This window comes from Hypanus sabinus, chromosome 1 (genome assembly GCF_030144855.1).
Source record: "Hypanus sabinus isolate sHypSab1 chromosome 1, sHypSab1.hap1, whole genome shotgun sequence".
Classification (NCBI taxonomy): Eukaryota; Metazoa; Chordata; class Chondrichthyes; order Myliobatiformes; family Dasyatidae; genus Hypanus; species Hypanus sabinus.
In genome coordinates, this window is record NC_082706.1 from 114,390,069 (window position 1) to 114,417,134 (window position 27,066).

General features: G+C 39.7%; 1 protein-coding gene across 1 annotated transcript in view; it reads left to right on the plus strand.

Moving 5' to 3' along the window:
* The window catches only part of tg (thyroglobulin), a 350,909-nt gene that overhangs the window by 323,332 nt on the left and 511 nt on the right, over window positions 1-27,066 (plus strand). The window contains exons 48-49 of the mRNA XM_059987817.1: window positions 19,468-19,602; window positions 20,879-21,072. Coding sequence (XP_059843800.1) covers window positions 19,468-19,602; window positions 20,879-21,072 — 329 coding nt within the window. The remainder of the gene's footprint in view (window positions 1-19,467; window positions 19,603-20,878; window positions 21,073-27,066) is intronic.

Here is a 27,066-nt window from a genome sequence, read left to right on the forward strand (position 1 = left end):
AACAGGACAGACTGAACCTCAGTAGATAAGATCTCCAATCGGTGGAAGTGAGCAATAGGAAATGGATGACTACGTTAATGGGATTGTATTATAGACTACCCAATAGCTGGCAGAATTTAGAGGAGCAAATTTGGAGATTGCAGACTGTTGCAAGAAACAATGTTGTGATATTAGGTGATTTTAACTTTTCACCAATTGACTGACACCCATTTTGTAAAAACTCGTTGGGATGGGGTTCGTCACATATGTTCAGCAAAGTGTCCTTAAGCTATACACAAGGGATTTCAGCTAGAAAGTGTGACACTAAATCAGAATCAGATTTAATATCACTGGGATATATTGTGAAATTTGTTGTTTAATGGCAGCAGCTGTACATTGCAATACATAATAAAAGCTATGAATTACAGTAGGTATATATATATATGCACACACAAGGCAGTGGATGTTGTCAATATGGATTTTAACAAGGCCTTTGACAAAGTCCCACTCAGAAGGTTGGTCAAGAAGGATTAGTCACTTGTCATTCAAGATGAAGTAGCAAACCGTATTAAACAAAGGCTTTGTGGAATAAGCCGAAGAGGGGTGGTAGGTGGTTGCCTCTCTGACTGGAGGTCTGTAACTAGTGGTGTGACCCAGGGGTCAAAGCTAGGTCCAATGTTTTCTGTCATCTGTATCAATGACCTGGATGATAATGTGGTAAAATGGATAAGCAAATCTTGTGGATTACAAGACTGTCGGTGTCGTGGAAAGCAAGGAAAACTACCATATCTTGCAGCAGGATCTGGACCAGCTGGAAAAAATGGGTTGAGTAATGGCAGGTGGAATTTAATGCAGACAAGTATAAAATGTTGCACTTTGGGAGGACCAACCAAGGGAGGTCTTACACAATGAGTGGTAGGGCACTGAGGAGAGTGGTAGAACAAAGGGATCTAGAAATGCAGATTCATAATTCCTAGAAAGTGGCAATAACAGGCAGATAGCTTTTAGCACATTGGCCTTCATAAATCAAGGTATTATGTATAGGAGTTGGGATGCAATGTTAAAAATGCATATGATTTGGAGTATTGTGTGCAGGTGCTGAGTGGAGATATGTCTCTGCTAAAAGAGATGTAAGGCACTCCTTCCACCTGCTAGCCTGCAGGTCACCCTTGGACATGGTTTTAGCATCTGCTTAGCAACTCATGCAAAACTATGGGAATAGGTGGTGGATGGTTATATGAGCAAAAGTCCTAGTTATACAGCCACTGACACCAGTGAGACAGTCTCTCAAGAGTGTTTATAATGGCAGGGGTCATCTGTCTTGTGAAGGCACTGCCCAGAAGGCAATGTCAAACCACTTACGTAGAAATATTTGCCAAGAACAACTATGGTCATGGATAGGGAAAGGAATTAAACAGATTAAAGACAGATGGAAGACATGATTGCCCGCGTTATACGACATGGCACATAATGATAATGATGATGACCTACAGGAATTCTTTCAATAAGATTGAAGGAGTGTGGAGAAGATTTACAAGGATGTTGCCAGGACTTGAAGATCGGAATTATAGGGAAAGGTGGAATGGGCTTGGACTTTATTCCCTGGAGCATAGAAGAATAAGGGGAGATTTAATAGAGTTATAACAATATTATGAGAAGGATGGGTACTGTAAATGCAAGCAGGCTTTTTCCACCGAGGTTGGCTGAGAGCAAAACTAAAGATCATGGGTTAATGGTGAAAGGTGAAATGTTTATGGGGAACATGAAGGAAACTTCTTCACTCAGGGTAGTGAAAGTCTGGAATGACCTGCCAGCGAAAGTGGTGGATGCAGATTGCATTTCAATATTTAAGAGAAATTTGGTTAGGTACATGTATGAGATGCGTACAGTGGGCTACTGTCCAGGTGCAGCTTGGTGGGACAAAACATGAACCAATTGGGCTGAAGGGCCTTTTCTGTGCTATAGTGTTCTATGACTCCGACTAAAATATTCAACTTGTGGCTCAACTTGTGTTGTTGACAGAACTGACTCCACAGGTTTTTCTTTTAAAAATAAGCACTTTGGAAACATTTCTTTTTTGGCAAATGTGACAATTTAAAACAAACACTCCCCCTCTTTCTGCATTGCCCATACAGTAGGATTGAGCGGTCAGGAACTTACATAGAAGCTGAGCTAAAGAGGAGAGTTCATGGTTTAACTTTAGTAAGGTGTTGTAGCAACAATGGACAGGGGAAGAGGAAGGGAATTGGGAACAGGTCAGGACTTGAATCTTTTGTTTTAATTACAAGCTATTTTGGTAGATAAAGAAACCTGCAAATCATTTACAAATAAGAGAAAATCTGCAGATGCCGGAAGTCTGAGCAACACACACAAAATGCTGGAGGAACTCAGCAGGCCAGGCAGCATCTGTGGAAAAGAGTACAGTCGACTCTTTAGGGCTGAAACCCTTCCAGTTCTCTATCAGGAATGGAAAAGTAATGTCTTGGGTTCATTGTGATCCTTATCCCGAATTGTTCTAGAGCTACTCCAGGTGAAAATCTTGGTGTGCTGCAAAATTATACTCTATATGCAAGTCAAAGTATTCTTAATAATAAATGAATTCCTGGAGTTCAAATATATGATATGTCACCTGAATGGAAATCCAGACAAGACAATGTCTTTTTAAAAATAAATCTAAAAGCTAGAGGAAATCTAAATGTCCCTGGCAAACAGCAGCAAATTTAGAGTCCATTAATGATTTCAAAATGCAATTTTTAGTCTTTTGTCTTCTATTTTTTTCTGATCAACAAGTGGGATTTAGAGTTAGTGGAAGTTCACCAAATAAGGGTGATATTAGGGTAGGGTAGATATTAGCATAACAATATTATAGTGCCAGCCATCTCCAATTGAAGTTCAATTGCCACTGCTATTTATAAGGAGTTCATGCATACTTCCCATGATCATAGAGATATCTTCAGGTGCTCCAGTTTCCTTGCAATTAGAGTTACCGAGTTATGTGGACATGTTATGTTAGTGTCTCAAGTGTAGCAACACTTGTGGGCTGCCCAGTACAATCGTCGCTAATTTAATTTGATACAAATGACACATTTCACTGTATCAATGAACAGGTGACAGAGATAATACTAATCTTTATAAAGTAGTAGATGAATGGTGTTACATGGGTCAAACTTCTACATGAAAAACCACAACTAATTTATACTTATCAAAATCTGAAGATAACCAGTCAACTTATTTTAAGTATGTTGGTTAAAAGATAAATATTAGTCAGATATTAAGCTGAAAGAAAGTTTTTTTTTGCTCTACTTCATAGAATTTCTTCTCTCATTTTCATACAGTTTCTCAATTCTAGATAGCACTTCTAGGTTGCCTGGCATCTAGTACTGTCCACAGCCAGCTGGCACCATTTATTATTATTATATCTTACTTTATCAGGAAGAATATTCCATTAACAGGGAATATCTAACCTAATGAGTGAGCAACCATTGAAAGAAAGCCCGAAAGTAAATATTATTTGGGGGCAAATTTCAACAAGATCTATTCCTGCCATAAAGGATGGTGAAAGGATATCTAAATATATCTAAAGAGTAACCATAAGTGAAGTTAATTAGTATTTTCCTTATGAGGTTGGATGGATGTGCTTGGAACTGCGGCTTCTAAAGGATGATGGATTTGTACTGAAATAACTGCATGATCAGTTCTTAAAAGTTAACATCCCTGACAAAATAAATTTTAGCCATGCAGTGGTCGCTCATAAAACCACAATTTCAGCATTTTAACTGTTTCTAATAATTATTGTTTAGTTAGAAAAGCATAAAGTGTAGGAGCAGAATTATGCCATTTGACCCATCGAGTGTGCTCTGCCATTTCACCATGGCTGATTTACTATCCCTTTCAATCACATTCTCCTGCTTTCTCCCTGTAACATTTGATACCCTGACTCATCAGGAGCCTATCAACTTCTGCTTTAAATATTCTCAATGACTTGGGCCCCCTACAGCCATCCATGGCAATTAATTCCACAGATTCACCATCCTCTGGCTAGACAGATTCCTGCTCAGTTCTGTTGTAAATGGGCATCCCTCTTTTCTGAACCTGTGCCCTCTGGTCTTAGACTCACCTACTATAGATAAATCTTCTACACATTCACTCTCTAGACTATTCAAGAGGTTTCAATGAGATCCCCCCCCCCCACTTCATTCTTCTAAACTCCAGTGAGAACAGCCCATAGCTATCAAATGCTCCTCATACATTAGCTCTTTAACTTGGAATCATTCTCATAAACCTCCTCTGGACCCTCTCCAATGCCAGAATATACTTTCCAAAGCTGCACACAATACACTACATGTGGTCTAATGGATGCCTTATAAAGCCTCAGCATTATATCTTTGTTTTTATATTCTAGTCCTCTCAAAATGAATGCTAATATTGTATTTGCCTTGCTTACCATCAACACAATCTGCAAGTTAACCTTTACAGAATCCTGTTCAAGGACTGTCAATTCCCTTTGTACCTCTGCTTTGAATTTTCTCCCCATTTAGAAAGCAGTCTACATCTTTATTCCTTCTACTGACGTACATGCCCACACACTTCCCTATGCTATATTCCATCTGCCACTTCTTTGCCCTCTCCCCCCCAATCTATGCAAGTACTTCTTCAGCTTCCCTGCTTATGTGTTCCTCCACCTATCTTCGTATCATCTGCAAACTTGGCCACAAAGCCATCAATTCCATCACTCAAGTAATTGCCATATAGTATGAAAGCAGTGGTCCCAATAACAACACCTGCGGAACACCACTAGTCACTGGCTGCCAACCAGAAAAGGCCCCCTTTATTCCCACTCTTTGCCTCCTGCCAGTACACCAATCATCCATCTATGCTATTATCACTTCTGTTATACCATGGGCTTCTATTTTGTTAAACAGTCTCACGTGCAGCACCTTGTTGAAGGCCTTCCAAGCTGACCACGCCACTGACTCTCCTGCCTGATATTTCCCAAAAGAATTGCAACAGATCTGTCAGGCAAGATTTCCCCTAAAGGAAACCATGCTGACTTTGGCCTATTTTATCATGTGCCTCCAAGTATTCAAAAACCTCATCCTTAATAAGGGACTTCAACATCTTCCAACCACTGAAGTCATGCTAACTGGCCTATAATGTCCCTCCTTCTGCCTCCCTCCCTTCTTAAAGAGTGGAGTGACATTTGCAATTTTCCAGTTCTCCAGAATCTAGTGATTCTTGAAAGATCATTACTAATGCCTCCACAATCTGTTCAGCAACCCCTTTCAGAACCCTGGGGTGCAGACCAGCTGGGCAATGTAGCTTAACTATCTTCAGACCTTTCAGCTCCCAAGCACCTTGGAATTAGTAATAGCAACTAAACTCATTACTGTCCCCTGACAATCCTGAATTTCTGGCATATTGCTAGTGTTTCCCATAGTGAAGCTGAAACACAAAAAATCTTATCAAGTACTTCAAACAAACATTAGGAGGGAGAGGAAGAGTGTGCTTTGTTTGAACTGAATGGGTGAAGAGGGCTAATAGCCAAGTATCAGGAAGAGGTGTCCAAAATCAGAGATTCAGCATGGAGTAGGCCCTCCTAGCCCTTCGATCCATGCTGCCTCAGCAACCCCAGATTACCCCGATTTAATCCTAACCTAATCACAGGACAATTTACAATGACCAGTTAACCTACGCAGTACATTTTGGACCATGGAGCACTCAATGAAAACCCACATCTTCCATGGGGAGGACTTATTGAGGCTCCTTACAGATAGTGCTGGAATTGAACTCTGAACTCCAATTGCTAGGGTTGTAACATCATCGCAATAACCACTACGCTACATGGTGCCCAAATTATTGACCAAAGTGCAGCTAATGGCTGTTTTACATTTCAAGGTCTGCACTGGGAGCTTCAAAGGATTGCAGTGTCTGAGATGACTCAGCAGAGGGTTGGGCTTCAGGAAATGGGGCCATAAACATAAGAGATTCTGCAGATGTTGGAAATCCAGAGTAACACTTACAAAATGCTGGACGAACTTAGATGGATCCATCTTCAAAATGTTCCTATCACTAAACACATATTTACCTTCCCCAACTCTTTGCTTTCTGCAGGAATCTCTATCTCTCTCTCCCTCCCTCCTTCCCTGTACTTCCATGATGGGGCAACAGGTTGAAGAAGCAACACCTCATATTGTCTCTGGGTAGCCTCCAACCTAATCGCTTAACTTACATTTCTCCAACTTCCATTAATTTTTCCATCTCCTACGAGACAGTGAATGCAAAAATAAGAAATGTGATCAAAAGCTTTCTCAAAAGGATAGAGTGTTTCAAAAGAAGGAAAACAGACAAGAAAGTGGTATTCACCCTGCATCAGTTGTTTAAAAGTTTTATGAAGTTAATGGTGAACATAGATATTTAATGGGAAGTGACTTCAACCTCATCAATAGAGTCATAGAAACAGACCCATTGACCCATTTATCCGATGTCAAAACCATTTAAACTGCCTACTCCCATCGACCTGTGCTGGGGCCATAGCCCTCCATACTTATACTATTCATGTACTCATCCAAACTTCTCTAAACCATTGAAATAAAGCTTACATGCACCATTCAAGCAGGCAGTTCATTCTACTCTCTCATGATCCTCTGAGTGAAGAAGTTTCCCCTCATGTTCCCCTTAAACTTCTCACCTTTCACACTTAACCCATAACCTCTGGTTGTAGTCCCACCCAACCTCAGTGGAAAAAGCTTGCTTGCATTTACCCTTACTATACCCATCATAATTTTGTATACATCTATCAAATCTCCTCTCAATCTTCTATGTTGCAAAAAAATACAGTCCTAACCAATTCAATCTACTTCTACCTCAAGTCCTCCAGAGCTGGCAACATCCTAGTCATTTTTTTCTACACTCTTTCAATCTTGCTTACAACTTCCCTGTAGGCAGGTGACCAACATTGCACACAATACTCTAAATTAGGCCTTACCAATGTCTTGTACAACATAACAACCCATCTCCTCTACTCAGTAGATTGATTTATGAAGCCCAATGTACCAAACCCTTTCTTTATGACTCTATCTACCTGTGGTGCCACTTTCAACAAATTATATACCTGTATTCCCAGTTTCCTTTGTTCTACCACACTCGTTAGTGCTCTGCCATTCACTGTGTAAGAACTATCCTGGTTGGTCCTACCGAAGTGCAAAACCTCACACTTGTCCGCATCAAACTCCATCTGCCATTTTCAGCCCATTTTTCCAGCAGACGCAAGTACCCCTGCAAGCCATGATCGCCTTCCTCACTGTCCACTATACCCCCAATCTTGGTGTCATCCGCAGATTTGCTGACCACATTTACTGATCCAGATAACCACATTCTCATCAAGATCATTGATATAGATGACAAATAACAAAGGATTCAGCACCAATCCCGATGGCACACCACTAGTCACAACCCTCCAAACAGAAAGGCCACCATATACTCTGCCTTCTCCCACAAAGCCAATGCCTAATCCAATTTACCACCTCATCTTGAATACCAAGTGACTAAATCTTGCTGACCAGCCCCCCATGCAGGACTTTGTTAAATACATTACTAAAGTCCACGTAGACTGCCTTGTCTTCATCCACTTTCCTGGTAACTTCCTCAAAAAACTCTAAAATTGGTTAGACATGGCCTACCACGCACAAAGCCATTGTGACTATCCTTAATCAGACTATGTCTATCCAAATGTTTATATAACCATCTTAGAATACTTTCCAATAATTTTCCTACAACTGATGTCAGACTCACCAGCCTATAATTTTCTGGTTTATGTTTAAGAGCCTTTCTTAAACAACAGAACAATGTTGGCTGTCCTCCAATGCTCTGGTACCTCTCCTGTTGCTATGGATGTTTTAAATATCTTTGCCAGGGCCCTGGAAATTTCCATACTTGCCTCCCGTAAGGTCCAAGAGAACATTTGCTCAAGCCCTGGGGATTTATCCACCCTGATTTGCTTCAGGGTAGCAAACACCTCCTCCAGTGTAATTTGTACAGTGTCCATGACCTTGTTGCCACTTTGCTGACTTCTATCCATCTCCCAAGTAATACAGATGCAAAGAATGCATTTAAGATCTACCCTCTCTGCTTTGGCTCCACACATGGATTGGTCAGCCAGAGGACCAATTTTTGTGTCCTACAATCCTTTTGCTCTTAACATATCTGTAGAGTCCAGTAGTATTCTTTTTTACCTTGTCGACTAGAGCAGCTTTGCCTTCTTTTAGCATTCCTGATTTCTTTCTTAAGCATTCACTTGCAATTCCTGTACTCCATTTGGTCCCACCTGCCTATACCCGTTATGCACCTCCTTTTTTCTCTAAACCAGGGCCTCAATATCTCTTGAAAACCAAGGTTCCCTGCACTTGTTATCTTTAACTTTTGTTCTGAAAGACACATACAAACTTTGTACTCTCAAAATTTCATTTTTTTTTTTAGGTCTCCCACTCACCAACTACACCATTACCAAAAAACAGCCTCTCCCATTCCACACTTGCCAGATCATTTCTGATACCATCAAAATTGGCCTTTCTTCAATTTAGAATCTCAGTCTACGGACCAGACTCATCTTTTTGCATATTTACTTTGAAACTAATGGTATTATGGTCACTAGATGCAAAAAGTGTTCCCCTACACAAACTTTTGTCAGCTGCTCTGTCTCATCCAGTATTACATGCTTTCTCATTGGAACTTAAAACTTAAACTCCTGAACAGATTTGACAAACTCTATCCCATATAGTCCTTTTACAGTACAGGATTCTTAGTCAACACATGAAAAGTTTAAATCATCTACTGTAACAACTTTGTTTCTTGCAACAGTCTGTGATATCTTTACAAATTTGTTCCTCTAAATCCCTTGGACTCTTGGGTAGTCTTCAGTGTTTAACTGAAGGAAATTACTGCATAACTGAAACTATTCATGGGATATGACTAGTTTCACTTGTACAGTAACTGTTCTGGCATGTCAGTTTTGGGCTTCTTCTTGTGCCACAATGAGGTCACCTTCAGGAGCAACACCTCAAATTCTGTCTGGGTAGCCTCCAACCCCATGGCATGAATATAAATTTCTCTTTCCCATTTAAAAAAAAATGCTCTCACCCTCCCCTTCTATTCCCCATTCTTGTCCCTTACCTCTTCTTACCTTCTGATCACCCCCCCCCCAGTGCCCTAACTCCTTTTGTCCACCTTCTCCTATCAGATTGCAGCCCTTTACCATTCCCACCCATTTAGCTTCATCTATCATTTTCCAGCTATCCTTCTTCCCCACCCCCCTCCACCTTTTTACTCTGGCATTCTCCCCCCCCCCACCCGCTTCTTTTCCAGTCCTGAAGGAGGATCTTCACCCACTGCATGTTTATTTCCATAGATGCTACCTAATCTGCTGAGTTCCTCCAGCATTTTGTATGTGTTGTGTGGGATTATAGAGTGAAAAAGGGCATGAAGAAAATAAATCATTTCATTTCTGTGGTGCAATGTCAGTGCAGGTGTAACGCATAGGGAAAGTGGATCAAAGAAGATTCTTGGAGATGGACTTGAATAGCGACAGTTGCGCTGGGTGTATAAATGGAGCCTAAATTAGGGCAGTCCCATTAAGCTGCAGTATAGTATTAGAGGAGGTATGTATGGCAGACAGCCTTAAACATTACAAAGAACACTCAAAAAGGGAGGGAAAATGCCCTATGTTGATGTGCTTAGAGAATTTTGTCTATGACTTTAGTTTGGATCTTTTAATACTATGGGTGGGTTAACATCTGCTTTGAGTGATCCTATCTGGGAGGAATTAACATGGAACTGAAAGAAGAAACACTATTAGGGCTATTTATGTTGTATCAGGATAGAATAGAATGCTTCCTTGATGTTTATATGATTAGTTGCAATTATGCAGTAATTGTTCTGACATGGCCTCTGCTTGTGCCACAATGAGGCCACCTTCAGGGTGGAGGAGCAAAACCTGATATTCCATCTGGGTCATCTCCGACCTAATGGCATGAATATCAATTTCTCTTTCCTGTTAAAAAATACTCTTTCACCCTCCCCTCTTCTTCTATTCCCCACTTTTGCTCCTTACTGAATCTGGATGGGCCTGAGCATGTATCTGCTTTAAATTCCTGCAATGCTGTTGGATATGACAAGCTAACTGATGTGATGATTGAACTATAACTTCTCAGTTAAAAATGCTTCTGAAGCATCACTTCTTATCATTGAGCAGCAGAACTCATTATATACCTGTCTTACAGGAGGACAATGAGAGTGGAGAGAGTCAAGTATTTTGTAAAAAGACTTTAGTCATCACTTCACTTCAAAAAAAAAGGATGATGTGGCAGTTTTAAAAGGAAGGCATGATCAAGACACTTTTATAACATCAGTTTACAGGAGGCAAATGTTTGATAGAAATGTGATTAAAGGAATAGGTGATGATCCAGGATAAAATCAGCTGAAACTAACAGAACAGAAGGCAAGTAAAAAGTAGAAAGTATTAGGCTTGAGAGCAAGATTTGAAAATTGGACTGGGGGAAGACCATTTCACTTTTCATTAGTGTTGAGAGTGTTGGAGAAATGGCAACATTCATATAAAATTATGCTCAGTGATAGACAGAGTACCAGCAGCTCAAGTCCCACCAAGTAAAAAATAGTTAGCTAGATAGTCCATTGTTAATGCCTCTTGAATTGTGCTGTGCAAGGGGTAATTACAAGGAATGATGCAGATTTTACTGGATGGAATGTGTAATGGATGGATGCCTTGAGCATTCAGTGCTGAAGTGAATGAAGTGTCAAAGGCCAAACTATGAAGACTTTCAGAGACTAATGGAATTGACTTCAGAGAGGATATTTCCCCCCCAGAGAGAATCTCGGGAATAAACAGCAAATATGAGGAAATCTGCAGATGCTGGAAATTCAAACACACACAAAATGCTTGTGGAACACAGCAGGCCAGGCAGCATCTATAAGGAGAAGCACTGTCGACGTTTCGGGCCGAGACCCTTGGTACTGACACGTCGACAGTGCTTCTCCTTATAGATCCTGCCTGGCCTGCTGTGTTCCACCAGCATTTAGTGTGTGATCTCAGAGATATATAGTGGTGAGTACAAAGAACTGAACAGCAGCAGGCAGGTTAACATTTGATGCGACAGGAATATAACCATAAAATGGTAAGACATAGGAGCAGAAATGGGCTATTTGAGTCTGCACTGCCATTCAATCATGGCTGATTTATTATCACTCCCAATGCCATTCTTCTGCCTTCTCCCCAGAAACTTTGACATACTTACTAAGCCAGAACCCATCAAACTCTTTATCAATCCACTTACTAGGCCTCCACAGCTATCTGTGGCAATGAATTCCATAGATACATCACCCTCTGACTAACAAAATTGCTTCTCATCTTTGTTATAAATAGTCATTCTTCTGTTGAGGCTATGCCATCTGGTCCTAGACACTCACACTACGGGAAACATCATCCCCAAGTCCACTCTATCCAGGCCTTTCAATATTCATCAGGTTTCAATGAGATACCCACTCATTCTTCTAAACTCCAGTATTCACAGGCCCAGAGCCATCAAATGTGCCTCATACATTAACCCTTTCATGTCCAGAATCATTCTTGTGAACCTCATCTGGACCCTCTTCAATGCTAGCACTTCTTTTCTTAGATAAGGGGCACAAAACTGCTCACAATACTCTAAATTCAGTCTTACCAATGTCTTATAAAGACTCAGCATTATATTCTTGCTTTTTTATTCTAGTCTCTTTAAATGAATGCTAACATTTCATTTACCTTCCTTAGAAGATAACCATAAGCATGGAAGAGAGTATTTATGTGAAAGAAGTAGTTTACACTGGTGAAGTATGTGAATGGGATAAAATGGGGGTCAAGAAGCAAAGAGTTGACGTTGAAGCTGAAATTGCAAAGGATGAAAATCACTAGTTTGAACAGATTAGTAGTATGATGGTCCAAGGATAAGAAGCTCCAAGGTGCTAATGGGAGAGCCATCGGTATATGACTTTCAGAAAAATCCTAATGATATAAAAGTCTGGAAGAATAGATAATGGTAAATATATGTTTTAAGTCGATTGAAATTAGGATGGTGCCAAGGCCATTCTATTCTCACTCAGGGCCAAGGTGCCAATTTGAACATTCATATTAGCATGGATGGCTATGATTTTTCATGAGGGAATATATTTTAGAGAAATACTCCTATCAGAACAGAATGGTGGAATCTTTACCATTCAAGGATGGTGTTGAGTGTGGTAATTTGTAAGGAGGAAAAATGGTAAAGCAGATCCCCAGTAATTGGTAGAAAAGGCAATGAAGTACTAGTGACTTTGCTTTACAACAATGTAAAGAAAGTATCCTGTACTTCAATAGTTCTGTTACTGAATGGCAGGAGGTTGAATCAACCACTAATCATGTCAGACACTGACCTGCACAGAACACACTACTAGGTTCAGGAACTGTTGTTACCCTTCAACCATCAGGTTCCTAAACCAGTTTCAAGAACTTCACTTACTTCAACACTGAACTAATTTCCACAACATTCAGACTCACTTTTAAGGGACCTACAACTCATATTTTCATTATGTATTTATTTAATTTATTATTATTATTATTGAGGTATTTGCGCAGTTTGTCTTCCTTTACACGTTGGTTGTTTGTCTTTGTGTGTAGTTTTTCATTGATTCTATTGTATTGCTTTGTTCTACTGTGAATGCCTGCAAGAAAATGATTCTCAGAATAGTACATGGTGACAAATGTATTTTTCTAATATGTTTTTGAACTTCGCTATTTTGAGAACTTTGCCATGAGAGAAATGTTTGAAAACCAAGTGACGGCAAAGACTACTCCTGCTCCTATTTTCCTTTGGTTCTTACGTGTAATTTCTGACATTGTTATTTTTATTAACCTGTATTAGCAGCCCTTCCCAATAACTTTTCAAAAGAAAAAATTCAAATAAATCAGTCTTTAAGCTTGTTATGGAGAGGAATAGAAAATAATTAAAGGTACAGTTTGGGGAAGACTGATTTCAAATGGCAAGACCTACCAAAAGTTGATGCAAGTTCCTACTTGCAGATAGGTCCACATATGACCAGAAGGCCAGTCAAAAGTAGAATTAGGGGAAGTTCAGAGCTGGTGTGGTTTAGTGATGATGAAAAGTATACTTAAACAAGTCCAAGGAATGTTGGATGTCAAGGGATATTGTGAGTCCCATAAAAAAAAGGGGTCCCTTGTAGTACACTTAGAGAGCAAAATCAAGAGGTCCTATGGGAATAGAAATTTGTAGGGTGGTACTTAAAAAGCAGTTAAGAAGAAGAGGAAAAAAGTTTACGGAATGTTTAAAAGCAATTTTGTTAGCATATAAAGTAAAGAGAAGAGCCCATTTAGGACAAAATAGTTAAACTATATGCCAAGCCATAGGACAAGGGCAAGGTCTTAAACAATACTTCTCGTCTATATTCACTTTTGAGAAGAACATTGCACTTTTGAAGAATTCAGGAACAGCTTGATGGAATTCTAGAGAATATTATCAAAAATACCAGTGAATGGCGTATCTTTATTCAAGAACAGCAAGGATAAGCCAGGTGACATTAGGCCCATCTGTCAAACATCATTGCCCACGAAGGGTTCTCAAGAACGTGGTTATTCTCCACTTGGAAATGTAGGGGTTGATCAGGGAATACCAATAGGACTTTAAGAGGAGATTCTATCCATCTATTCAACTGATTTTTTCCAAAGAGTGCAGTCGAAGTACCTTTAAGGGACTTCAGTAAAGTCTTTTACAAGGCCACACATGGGACATAGCTCCAAAAGTTAAGACCCCATAGACTGAGGACAATTGGGCAACATAAACTGAATCAAACTCAGAATTAGGTTTATTGTCATTGTCTTTTGACGTGAAATGTATTATTTTGCACCAGTACAATTAAATGAAGTTACTATAAATTACAAAAATTGTATAATAAAAGGAATAGTAAAGTGGTGTTCATTGGCCATCCAGAAATCCGACAGGGAAAGAAGCTGATCCTGAAACATTGTGTAAGAGTCTTCAGGCTACTTTACTTTCCTGATGGCAATAACTAAGAGGGCATATCACAGTTGACAATGGCCCTTAATTATGGATGCCATCTCCTTGAAGATGCCCTCGATGGTGCAGATGGCTGTTCCTGAGGGAACTGGTTAACTCTCCAATCTTCTGCAGTCTCCTGTGGTCCTGTACATTGGAACCTCCATATCGGGCTCTCATGCAACCAGTTAGAAAGCTCTCCACCATATGTCTATAGAAACTTGCAGAAATTTTTGGTGACATGTCAAATTTCCTCAAAATTGTAATGAACCAGAGCTGCTGGCATGCCTTCTTTGTGATTGAATCAACATGTCACACCCAGGACAGATCCTCCTGATGTTGACAGAGGAACTTAATCTGCTCATCCTTTCTAAGGTAGACACCTCAGTGAGGACTGGTAATAGAAGGCAAAGGAAGACAGTTGAAGGGTTTTTCTTTGTGATTTGAAGCTTATGATACATCACAGAGATTACTGATGAGACCCTGGTTTATTGTATATATTAATGATCTGGACATGGAGATATGATTCTCAGGTTTCTAGCCTGGTGCAGGTATTGATTATAGCCAACATTTCGATGACAAACTCTGCCATCTTCATCAGGATGATGCTTGGGTATGTCTAGTTCGGTGGTATTTATACCCCCCTCTCTCTCGGCCCCCCCCCCATAGATAATCCCTCCTGATTGGCTAGTCCTAATCCAATCAGGTTTCTGCTCTCCATCCTAATTTACAATTGATTTCCAGTTCTTTCTTAAAGTGAAACCTTCATCTTTATTAAAATTCTTTTTCTCTAGGTTACTACCAGTGGTCCCAAAATCTATTGGCATGGCACAGTAGTTTTATACCATTGAAGTCAATTCTATGGCCATTGCAAATGCAGTGTTTTTCTGCCACTGATTACTTTGGATAACCCAAATGGATACACCTCCTGTGCTCCTTGATGTAGGTTTCCACTGTACATCCCATTTGACTGATATACACCACTCCGTATTCACAAAGAATCCTGTAAGTGACAGCCAACTTGAGTTAACCCGCATAAGCTGTGATAAGCTTCCTTAAGAGTTTATAGATAGTATTAAACTAGTGTTTCTTCAGGATCCTGATGATCCTTCCAGAAACAGTGGAAATATAGGGAAGATAGGTGTGGTGACAAGTTCCTCTGCATTGTTAGGTTTCCTGGTTTTTCTATCAGTCCTGTTAAGAACCCAGTGGATTTCCTTCACCTTCTACCTGCCTTCCCCTGTAACTACTGAAGGTCTGATAACCAAAAACCTATCCACCTCTGCTTTAGATATACTCAATGACTTGTCCTCCATGTCAACGAATTACACAATTCCTTACCTTTTGGATAAAGAAATTCTTTCTCATATCTGTTCTAAACAGATGTCCATCTATTGGAAGGCTGTACTTTCTGGTCTGAGACACCCACTATAGGAAATATTCTCTCCACATCCATTCTGTCTAGGCCTTTCAAAATTTGATAGGTTTCAAAGAGATTGCCCTCTCATTCTTCTAAACTCCTGTAACTACAGGCCCAGAGCCATCAAATGCTCCTTATATGTTAACACTTCCATTCCTGGAATCATTCTCATGAATCGCCTCAGGACCCTCTCCAATGTCAGTACATCTTTTGGATAAGGGTCCCAAACCTGATCATAATACTCTGAAATCTGACTAATGCCTGATAAAGCCTCTGCATCACATCCTTTCTCTTATATTCCGGTCCTCTTGAAATGAATGCTAACATTGCATTTGTCTTCTGCACCACCGGCTCAACCAGCAAATTAATCTTTAGGGAATCTGGCACAAGAACCTCCCAAGTTCCTTTGCACCCCTGATTTTTGAATTTTCTTCCTGTTTAGAAATCAAGTCAGGCTAACTGTTCAATAATTTCCTTTCTTCTGCCTTCCTCCCTTCTTAAAGAGTGGAGACACATTCACAATTTTCTAGTGCTCCTGGAACCATTCCTGAATCTAGTGATTCTTGAAAGATCATTACTAATACCTCCACAATCTCTTCAGATACCCCTTTCAGAACCCTGGGGTGTAGTCTATCTCATCCAGGTGACTCATTTACTTTCAGAACTTTCTGCTTCCCAAGTGCCTCCTTAGTAATAGCAATGACACTCACTTCTACTCCCTGATACTCTCAAGCTTCTGGCATACAGCTAGCGTCTTCCACACTGCAGACTGATGCAGAATACATATTAGTTCATTTACTATTTCTTTCCTTACTACCTCTCCTGTATCATTTTCCAGTGGTCCAATATCCACTTACCTCTCTTTTACTCTTTATAAATATGAAAAAAATATCAAAAGATACCAAAAGTTTTAAACTAATTTACATTCATATTTCATCTTTTCCTCTCCTTATGTTTCTTTTTAGTTGCCATCGGGCTGTTTTTAAAAGCTTCCTAATCCTCTAACTTCCCACTAATTTTGGCTGTATTATATACCCTCACTTTTACTTTAATGTTGTCTTTGACTTCCCTTGTCACCCACAATTACACCATCCTTCTTATAGAATACTTCATCTTTGGGATATATCTATCATGTGCCTTGCAATTTGCCCCACAAACTCAAGCCATTGCTGTTTTGCCATCATCCCTACTAGTGTTCCTTCCAATCAACTTTGGCCAGCCACCTTCTTATTCCTCTGTAATTCCTGTTACTACACTGTAATGTTGATGTAGCTGACTTTATCTCCTTCCTCTCAAACTGCAGAGTGAATGATATCATATTATGATCACTGTCTCCCAAGGGTTCCTAATTAAATCTGATTCATTACACAACAGCCAATCCAGAATTGCTCCTCCCTTAGTGGGTTCAACCACAAGCTGCTCTAAAAAGCTATCTCAGAGGCATTCTACAAGTTCCCCCTCTTGGAATCCGGCACCAACCAGATTTTCCTAATTTACCTGCATATTGAAATCCCCCATGACTATCTCCATTGCCCTTATTGCATTCCTTTTCTATTTCCTATTGAGATGTATATCCCACATTGTAGGATTCTATGTTATCTAATTCCATGTCAAGTTTTTCTTAGAATTTGATTTCATTTTTTAACCAATAGAGCCACCCCCCACTCCCCTCTGCCTACCTGCCTGTTCTTTAGTTAGATGGTCTATCTTTGGGTGTTAAGCTCTCAACTATGATCTTCTTTCAGCTAGTTCTCAGCGATGTCCACAATGTCATACCTGCCAATCTCTAAATGCACTACAAGATCTACTTTATTCTTCATACTGTGTGCATTCAAATATAACACCTTCAGTCCTGTATTCATCACCCTGTTTGATTTTACCCTGATGTTACATTTCACCCCACTAACTGCAATTTTGCAATATTATTGCTCTTTCCATCCTCACAGTCCAATTACACACTGCACTAACTTGGGTACCAACTGCCTCATCCTCAGCAAAATCTCACTGGTTCCCATTCCCCTGCCAAATTAGTTTAAACCCTCACCAGCAGCTCTAGCAAACCTGTCTGCAGGGATCTTGATCACCCTCAGGTTCAGGTGTAACCCATTCTTTTTGTACAGGTTAGACCTTTCCCAGATGAGATTACAAAGATCCAGAAATCTGAAACTCTGCTCTCTGCACCACTTCCTCAGCCACTCATTCATCTGTACCATCATCCTATTCCTGCCCTGACTAGCATGTGACACTGGGAGTATTTCAAAGATTACTACCTTGCGGGTTCTGTTCTTCAGCCTCTTCCCTAGATCCCTCTACTCATTGCACAGGACCTCTTGCCCGTTTCTATCTGTGTCATTGGTACTAACGTACACCTGAAGTTCTGGCTGCTCACCCACCCTCTTGAGAAGGTTCTGCACCTATTCTGAGACATCCTGAACCCTAGCATCTGGGAACCAACACAACATCCTGGTTTCTTTTTTTGTGAACCACAGAATCCACAGAGGAGAAACAGAATCAGGTCATCGTTGAACCTTAGGGACTGCCTCAGACAATAACCATCATATTTTCACCATGATGGGATCTGATATATTGGTCAAACTGAGCTATAAGCAGCTCCTTTCCCATGGAATTCTTTGGACGTTATTTACCCAATAGACACATCATCACATTCACCAAGGAAGACACTATCAATGCCACATTGTCAAGACCTGAACTCTGAGGTATCAATCTCAAGTCAGTCTGTTCCTGAGAATCAGACATGCTTGCAGCTCTAGCAGTCTGGGTTCAGTCTTGTCCTCCTACTGATGTCTATGTGCAGCTTGTGATGATGTGGGCTTCCTTCGGATGTGGTTTAAAGCGCCTGTTTTCATGCTGTATGGCTTTATGATTCTGTGCCTAAAAGATTAAGAAAGGCTGTGCAGATGTAGTAGTGTGAATGGTAAATCTGATGCAGGTTGATTGGTTATTCCTTGTGACAAATAGTATGTGTCTGGCATGTGGTATTGTTACTTGCCGTACAGGAATCCTTAACGTGAGTCATCTGTCCACCAGTGCTGCCTGAGATCAGAGCCCATTCTCATCCGTCTTTAGCAAACAGTGGTCTTAAATCACAGAGGACAAGCTGTTAGCAACCATCTCTTATAGTACTTTGTCCACTTCCGCACTAGTTCTACAAACAGGTGTGGGAGTGGGTGGCAGGGCGGGATTTAAGTTCTATTTATTACCTCAACAGTTTGTACTTTCAGTCTCAGGATTAATTCTTTTCACTTGTGCTATCAATCTGAAACCCTTTTTATAAAGTTCCAAGATTTTAACTTGAATTATTTAATCACTGTCTTTCTGTGGTGGTGTTAATGCTAGACAGCAGCCTTTTGTAATCCTGTACAACTTTTTGTTATAAATCAGTGTTTAAGCAGGGAACGTACTTAGATAAATTTTTCCTTGGTGTTTTACCAGACTGCTGATTCATCCTCCTTGTCCAGGGTATGGAAAATGACAGTACATCTAATATTCCACAGCCACAATCCAGTATCTGCTGTGTTACATTAAACAGTGAATGTGTTTAATATTCAAGAGCTTTCATGAAGCTCTAGAACCATGTGTTACTGATGACTTGGCCCAGTCTTCTCCTTTCCCAAATGCAGTTCTGAGGTGATTGATTAATTTGAGACTTGCAGCCCTCTGCCACAGTTGGTGCAGTAGATGTTTGGTGAGATGGGGAGTGAGTGAGTTCTTTCCATCATTTATGCTTGGCTTCTATACGCTTCCGATGAATGGATTTCAAGATAAGCAATTCACTCTGAATTTTCCTTGTACAGAAACATATGATTAGAAGTGTCTTCTCCCTTATGGTGTTAAGGTGCCAAGGTAAATTAATGGTTCACCAAAGAATAACTATTTGGTTTACTTTTATGATAGACAGTAGAGTCAACTTTTAATCTCTACTCATGAGGTTGTCTTCTCTTCCTGTTTCAGTGCAAGCCTTTCCTCAGAGGTTCAGTTTGTTTTTGGGTTGCCTCTCCATCCTGACTCAGAACAGATGTTCACAGTACAGGAGCAAAGCTTGTCACTCACTATAATCCAGTACATTGCCAACTTTGTCAAATCGGGGTAAGTAGTGATTCTTTACCTTACAACCCCACTCCTGGGATAAATACCATGAGGACTAAAGGGGACCATGAATCATGAAAGACATTGAGAGAGAAATACAAAGTTCTAGAATAAAAAGGAAAATAAGACAGAAGAAGTGGGGGGAAAAAGTGTGAAGTTTTGATACTCTTCATAACAGGACATCAGCATTAATGCAGTGACTTTCAAACTCCTTGTTACAATGCTGTTAGTAACAAACAATGCAGTCATGTGTTTTATTTTACATTTTAAAGAAGTAGACCAATTTAGTACTCTAAAATCCATCCTCTACTTGTGTTTTCATCTATCGCATCTCCCCACTGAATTGCCTTTGTGGACTATTATGTTAAATATAAAGACATTTTTGTTTTATGCTGTGTATCTGAAATTTGTATTATTCTGTTCCCTTGAATGTAATTTTTCTTCTTTTGTTAGCCTTGCGTTTAATTACCAAAGCCCTAGATTCCATTATTCCCTCCCTAGATTCCATTATTCCCTCCCTACTTCTTTTAAACATCTCTCTCTCCCCCCATACCATTAAAACCCATCTCTGTGAGCAAGTTTTGGCTCTTCTGTCGTAATATTAGTTTTTATTGTTTAGATACTAATTCTTTCTAAAAGCACTTCAGTGAAGATTTGCTGCATTAAATCTATTACATTTAACCAGTTGTTGTTAATGTTTAGAATTTAACAAACATAGACCCTTCAGCCCACAATGTTGTGCCAACCCTTAAACCCTGCCTCCTTTATAACCCCCACCTTAAATTCAGTGGCTTATTCACCATGTTATTTTTAATTGACTTTCATCCAATATAAAAACAATATGCCAAAAGTTAAAATGGAAACTTCCAATGTAAAATTGGTTGGCTCTAATTAGCAGTTGTGATTCAGTAATTCCTCAGTTTAACTTGGCATAAGAATTTTAGAGAAGCTTTTCCTGTTGACTTCACATTTGTAATCTAACAGGAGATTAAGCAGTATAGAAGATAATGTCCATTTTAGAACTCAATCAGTTGGATCAAACAATCTACACTCTCTTCAGGCCCATATTACTTTAGTACCAACTTCTGAATATGCAAATCATTCAATCACAAATTCCACTTGTTTAATCAGTAACTTTGATTTCATAAACATGAGATGATCTTTCTTCAAATTCTGCATGTACACTTCATGGGCAAGGATCCCTAAGTAGTTCAAGGTCAACAAATTAACCCTGTATTGTATTTTTAAATGTACTTATTTATTTCTGTTTTATCAGCAATCCCAACTACCCCTTCACCTTCTCCAGAAAATCTGCTGATGAGACTCTGCCACTGTGGCTCAATTTTTTTGATAATATGGATGGCAGCAACTATAAAGAATTTGCAAATTCCCTGGAAAATAAAAAAGGTCTGAAGAAAGCGGAGTGCTCATTCTGGTCTGACTATGTTCCGATGCTCCAGACATCCACAGGTGAATACAAGTGAGATTTGAAATTGTAGGTATTCAACCAAAGCAGAGGCACTAGAGAGGCTGCAAATCCTGGAAATCTGATGTAATACACACAAAATCTGTGTGATTCCCCTATCTGATGGATAGGGGAATCAAGGGATATGGGGACAAGGCAGGGACTGGGTATTGATAGTGAATGATAAGCCATGATCTCAGAATGGCGGTGTAGACTCGAGGGGCCGAATGGTCTACTTCTGCACCTATTGTCTAAAACATTGGAGGAACTCAACAGGTCAGGCAGCATCTATGAAGAGAAGTGAACAGTTGAGATTTGGGCCAAGATTTTTTTTAAAATCAGGACTGGAAAGAAAGGTCAGAAGCCAAAATGAAAGGATGGGGGTGGGGGAGAATGAATTGGTGGATGGTAGAAAGTTGAAGGCATGGCAGGAGTGAATGATGTGAGAAATTAGGAGATGAAAGATGAAAGGGGCTGAAGTCAAAGGAATCTCATAGGAGATGGCAGTAGACCATGCCCCATTTCTTTTTAGACCAAATGAAGAGTCTTGGCCCAAAATATTGAATAACAAGCTGAGTTCCTCCAACATTTTAATGTGTGTTGTTAAATCAAAGCCCAATCTTTGTGCCCCATGATTATTACTGTCTCCTTCTGATTTTATTATTATCCTTTCCTGCTTCCAGCACAGTGCCAGTGTGATTCAGAATGATAGTACGTAAAGAACTATTCTAGCACCATTGTTGTTGGTGTGGTCTTCACAGTTCTTTCATTTTATCTGATAGGTTGCTTTTCTACTGACAATTCCAATTTTCTCAGTTATCCTGAATGAGGTCAGGAACTCACAAAAGTGAAGTTGTATTCATCCATTTTTCTGCCTTGCAGTTTTTCCATTCAAAACATTATTGTTCACCTCTCCTTGCTTCCACACTGCAAGGAATTCACATGAAGTTGCATTTGCTTTAAAATGAAACCAAATAAAACCGATCATGTAGTTAAGATAGTCCATTCTACCCAATAGTAAAATTGATCATTATTTGAATGCAGTGATAGCTACAAATGCCAAAATGTTGTTTATCCCTTCTGAGTAGGGAATGGAAATGTCAGTCCTGTGTTTACATTCCTCCTGTATGTGTAAACTCATAACGTACACAGACAGAAGCGGTCTCAATCAGGAAGCCAAATATGTTTATAAAGTCTACTATCCTTTGAGTGTTAGAACACATTCATTTTGATGAGTTCTAAAACTCAACAAAATGGTTTGTTATTTAAGGAATCAGTAATGGCTGGAAAGGAAGGGAGAGCTGAAAATATCCTGCTTAAAATGTAGAAAGTTAGGGTACTCATTTAATCAATGCAGTTATTTAGTAGATGAAATGAATCAGAGTAAAACACAATTCCTGCGCTTAACTCACTTCTTCAGAAAGACTGCATCTATTCAGTTCCCCACGCATCCTGTTGAAAAAAAATGTACCACATGTTTTTATTGAGGATTCTTACGGATGTCAGATGACAAAAGATCTAGAATATTTAAGGAGCAAACAGCTGCCTTTTGTTCACTCTGGGCTGTTTGGATGTATATTTAGAAACCAAAGGAATAATCATCCTCAGATCTTCAGAGGCTTCACTGTTCTGGCAAAAGACAGATGGATCAGGTTGCTCCTTCTCCTTCCCACCTTTCCTCAAACCAGATTTTACTTTCCTTTCTCATCTTTGATACATGCTGTGAGATATTTCAATGTGCCAAACTTTCACATACAAGTGCAGAATGCGAATATCAATAGTCTATTCAAACAAGCTAGGCATCACCCTAACCCATTCATATCTTATCCAATTCTCTCAAAAGACAACTCTTTTCTTGCCTGATTCATACATCTATGAAGATGGGAACAGAAATTTCAAAAGGAGACTTTGTTAGCCTAATCCATGTAGAGTTGATGCTCATAGAACATAATCCTCGCTAACCCAGGCAATATCCTGTTGACCAGCACAGCGCACAATGCTCCAAGCACAGCCTAGCCATCAGTTTATATAACTGCATAACAACTTCCTGACACATGTACTCATTTGCCTTCGTTGGTTGGGGAATTATGCCTTCTTTGCCATCCTATCAATCTGCGTTCCACTTTCAAAGAACAGTGGACTTGGACCCTAAAATTCCTCAATGATGTTAAGGGTCCTGTCACGTACAATCTACTTTTCCCTTGCAATTTGATGTAAAAAGTGCAACTCCTCACATTTGCTCAGATTACATTTTCTCAACCATTGCTCCAATTTATCTGAATCCTGCTCTATGAAAAGCCAACTTTGAATTCATATCAGGGAGCAAGTGGTTAACTTTGAAGCAAACCCCTCTTGAAGATAATGAAAGAATTTACCCCTGCCTTGTTCAACTTAATGTAAAACAACTATGAAAAAATATTGTGCAATCAGCCTGAGAAATTTTAGATATGAACTCCAGTAACAGCAACAAGCTTAACAAGCAATGGGTGCCTACGAACTACTAGTTCACAAATATTTCCACCACATCCTGTATTCTGGTTCTGCTATAGAAGTTTACTCCATTATTGCAGAAACAAGAGACTGCAGGATCTGGAACCAGGAGGAACAGAAACTGGGGGATCTCAATGGACCAGAAATAGATTTCTCTCCATAGATATTTCTGATGTAGACAGTTTATCTGGAAGTCCAATCATCTACCACATCTTACATTCCTATAGAACATAAAATAATAAAATACAGTACAGAAACAGGCCCTTTGGGCTACAATCTCTGTGCCAACATTGATGCCAATGCAAACTAACCCCATCTGCCTACATACAAGGTCATAAGACCAGATGATATAAAAGCAGAATTAGGCCATTTGGCCCATCATGTCTGCTCTGCCATTTCATCATGGTTGATCCAATTTTCCTCTCAGCCCCAAATTCCTGCCTTTCCCTCGTACCCACTTGTGCTCTGACCAGTCAAGAGTCTATCAACTGGTATTACCATATGATCTACATCTCTCCCTCCTCTGTCTGTTCATGTGTCTGTCTAAATGCCTCTTAAATGTTGTTTCCACCATCTACCCTGGCACCTACCAATCACTACTTAAACATGTTCACAAATCTCCTTCAAATCTGCCCTCCATCACCTGAAACCCATGGCCTCGATATGCCATTTCCTTTTTTTTTGTAATTTTTTTTATTGAAGTTCATCATCAAACAAACATTTCCATAAGATGCATTTCAAACATTGTACATATATATCATATAATCATATATATCACAAATCTCCACGTAGTATTTATCTGAGGTATACACTTATAGAAAAGAGTGGAAAGAAAAAAATCAAGCCAAAGGAAAGAACTACGGTATGTACAAGTAGGGAGTGATTTTTTTTTTAAAAACTGATTCATTGACGTGTGAGAATAAAATGCTATTTCCATCCTGGAGAAAAAGCTCTGACTGTTTACCCTCACTATGCCTCTCATAAAGTTTAATACACTCCGATCAAATTGCCCCTTGTCTTTAGATGCTCGAGATAAAGCAATCTAGGTTTATCCAATCTCTCCTTGTAGCGAATCCCCTAATCCAGGCAACCTCCTGGTGAACTACTTCTGTACCCTCTCCAAAGTGTCAACATTCTTCCTATAATATATTGATCTGAAATGCACACAATATGCCAGGTGTAAATGTTTCCCAACTTTTATATGCAGCATCCTGACTGATGAAGACAAGGATGTCATATGCTTTTTATTTTGGCACCTTATCCACTTATGTTGTCATTTTCTGGAAGCTATGGTGTTGGACCATCTTATTTACTGCATACTTTCCTCACACAGAGTGCAGCAACTTGTATTTGTCCACATTGAACTCCATCTGCCAATTCTCAAATGGTATTGCCAACTGGACTCTATTCTGCTGAATCCTTCCTCACTAATCAAACTCCTTCAATTTTTGTGTTCTCTACAAATATACCAATCAGCCAGCCTAAGCTTTAATCCAAATCATTTAAAAACAACAATGGTACTAGCAATGACCCCTGCAGAACATCACTGGTCACAGATGTTAGTCTAAATAACAGTCCTCCACTATGCCCATGCTGAATCCAGTCTAACATGTCTCCACGAGTCCCATGTGCTTAATCTTCTGGATCAGCCTACGATGAGAGATTTATCAATACTTTACTGAAGTTCATGTATACAAATCCACTGTCCTGCTTTCATCACTCCTCTTCATCATCTCTACAAAAATCTCAAGATTTGTAAAACAGGAGCTCCCCTACACAAAGCTATGTTAATTATTCTAAAAGTCTATGTTTTTCCTGATGCAAATAGATCCTATCTCTGACTATAGTCTCCAATAAATTCCTTAAAGTTCACTAGCCTATAATTTCCTGTTATGTTCTCACTGATTAGAAAGGTAACTTGGGCCAATATTCAGGCCAACATTTTACAGATTTTACATATAGATTGTCAAGTCAAAGGGCAAGAAATCTCAAATTTAACTTAGTGAAAAATTCTGATTCTGAAGGCTATTTCAGTGGGTGAACAGTCATGAAACAGTGAACACAACTCCTTAAGTTTTAAAAGAGCTATAAATCAGGATAAGTATGGACCTTGTGGGCAAGTATTAAATTGGAGTAGGAAAAATAATGGGAGTATTACAAGACACTAGAATACTACAGCACAGTACAGGCCCTTCAGCCCTCCATGTTGTGCCAACCCATATAATCCTTAAAAAACAGTACTAAACCCACACTACCCCATAACCCTCCATTTTTCTTTCATCCATATGCCTAAGAGGCTCTTAAATACCCCTAATGTTTTAGCCTCTACCACCATCCCTGGCAAGTCATTCCAGGCACTCACAAACCTCCGTGTAAAAAAAACACTTACCCCTGATGTCTCCCCTAAACTTCTCTCCCTTAATGTTGTACATATGCCCTCTGGTGTTTGCTATTGGTGCCCTGGTAAATAGGTACTGACTATCCACCCTGTCTATGCCTCTCATAATCTTGTAGACCTCTATCAAGTCCCCTCTCATCCTTCTACGCTCCAAAGAGAAAAGTCCCAGCTCTGCTAACCTTGCTTCATAAAACTTGTTTTCCAATCCAGGCAACATCCTGGTAAATCTCCTCTGCAGCCTCTCCATAGCTTCCACATTCTTCCTATAAAGAGGTGACCAGAATTGAACACAATACTCTAAGTGTGGTCTCACCAGAGATTTGTAGAGTTGCAACATGATCTCTCTCCCCTTGAACTCAATCCCCCTATTAGTGAAGCCTAGCATCACATTGGCCTTCTTAACTACCCTATCAACCTGTGCAGTAACCTTGAGGGATGTATGGATTTGAACCCCAAGGTCCCTCTGTTCATCCACACTCTTAAGTAACCAACCATTAACCTTGTACTCAGCCTTCTTGTTTGTCCTTCCAAAATGCATCACCTCACACTTGTCCGGATTGAATACCATCTACCACTTTTCTGATATGTGAATGGGAGAACAATGGAAGGATATAGACATTGTGTAGGCAGAAGAGACTAGTTTAGTTAACCATTTGATTACTAATTTAATTGGTTCAGCACAACATTGTGGGCCGAAAGGCCTGTTCCTACTCTTCTATGTTCAAGGTTCTATATCCTCAAGCCAGTTGCTGATGAAGAGTTTGCTGGAAAATTGTAGTCCATAAGGAATTGTTTATGTAGTGATTTCCTTCAGTAGATTATAATTAGTGAGGCAGAATCTGTGACATGCAAGTTTAAAGCTGGATTGTGAAAGGGATGAACTCAAGGACTAAATGGCCTTTTTTTATTCATTATCTGGAACTCAGTATGTGACGAGGGGGGTCAGGGTATTTGTTTTTCCTGGGATCAATAAGAAATTAAAGACGCATTTTTATGTGTATTTGTGCCCCTCCAGTGGGGACAGGTTCAAATTCTAGCTCACACCTTTTATAGGAAGAACTTTGTGAAGATGGTTTTTAAAAAAAAAGCACATATTCGACTATCATTTGAT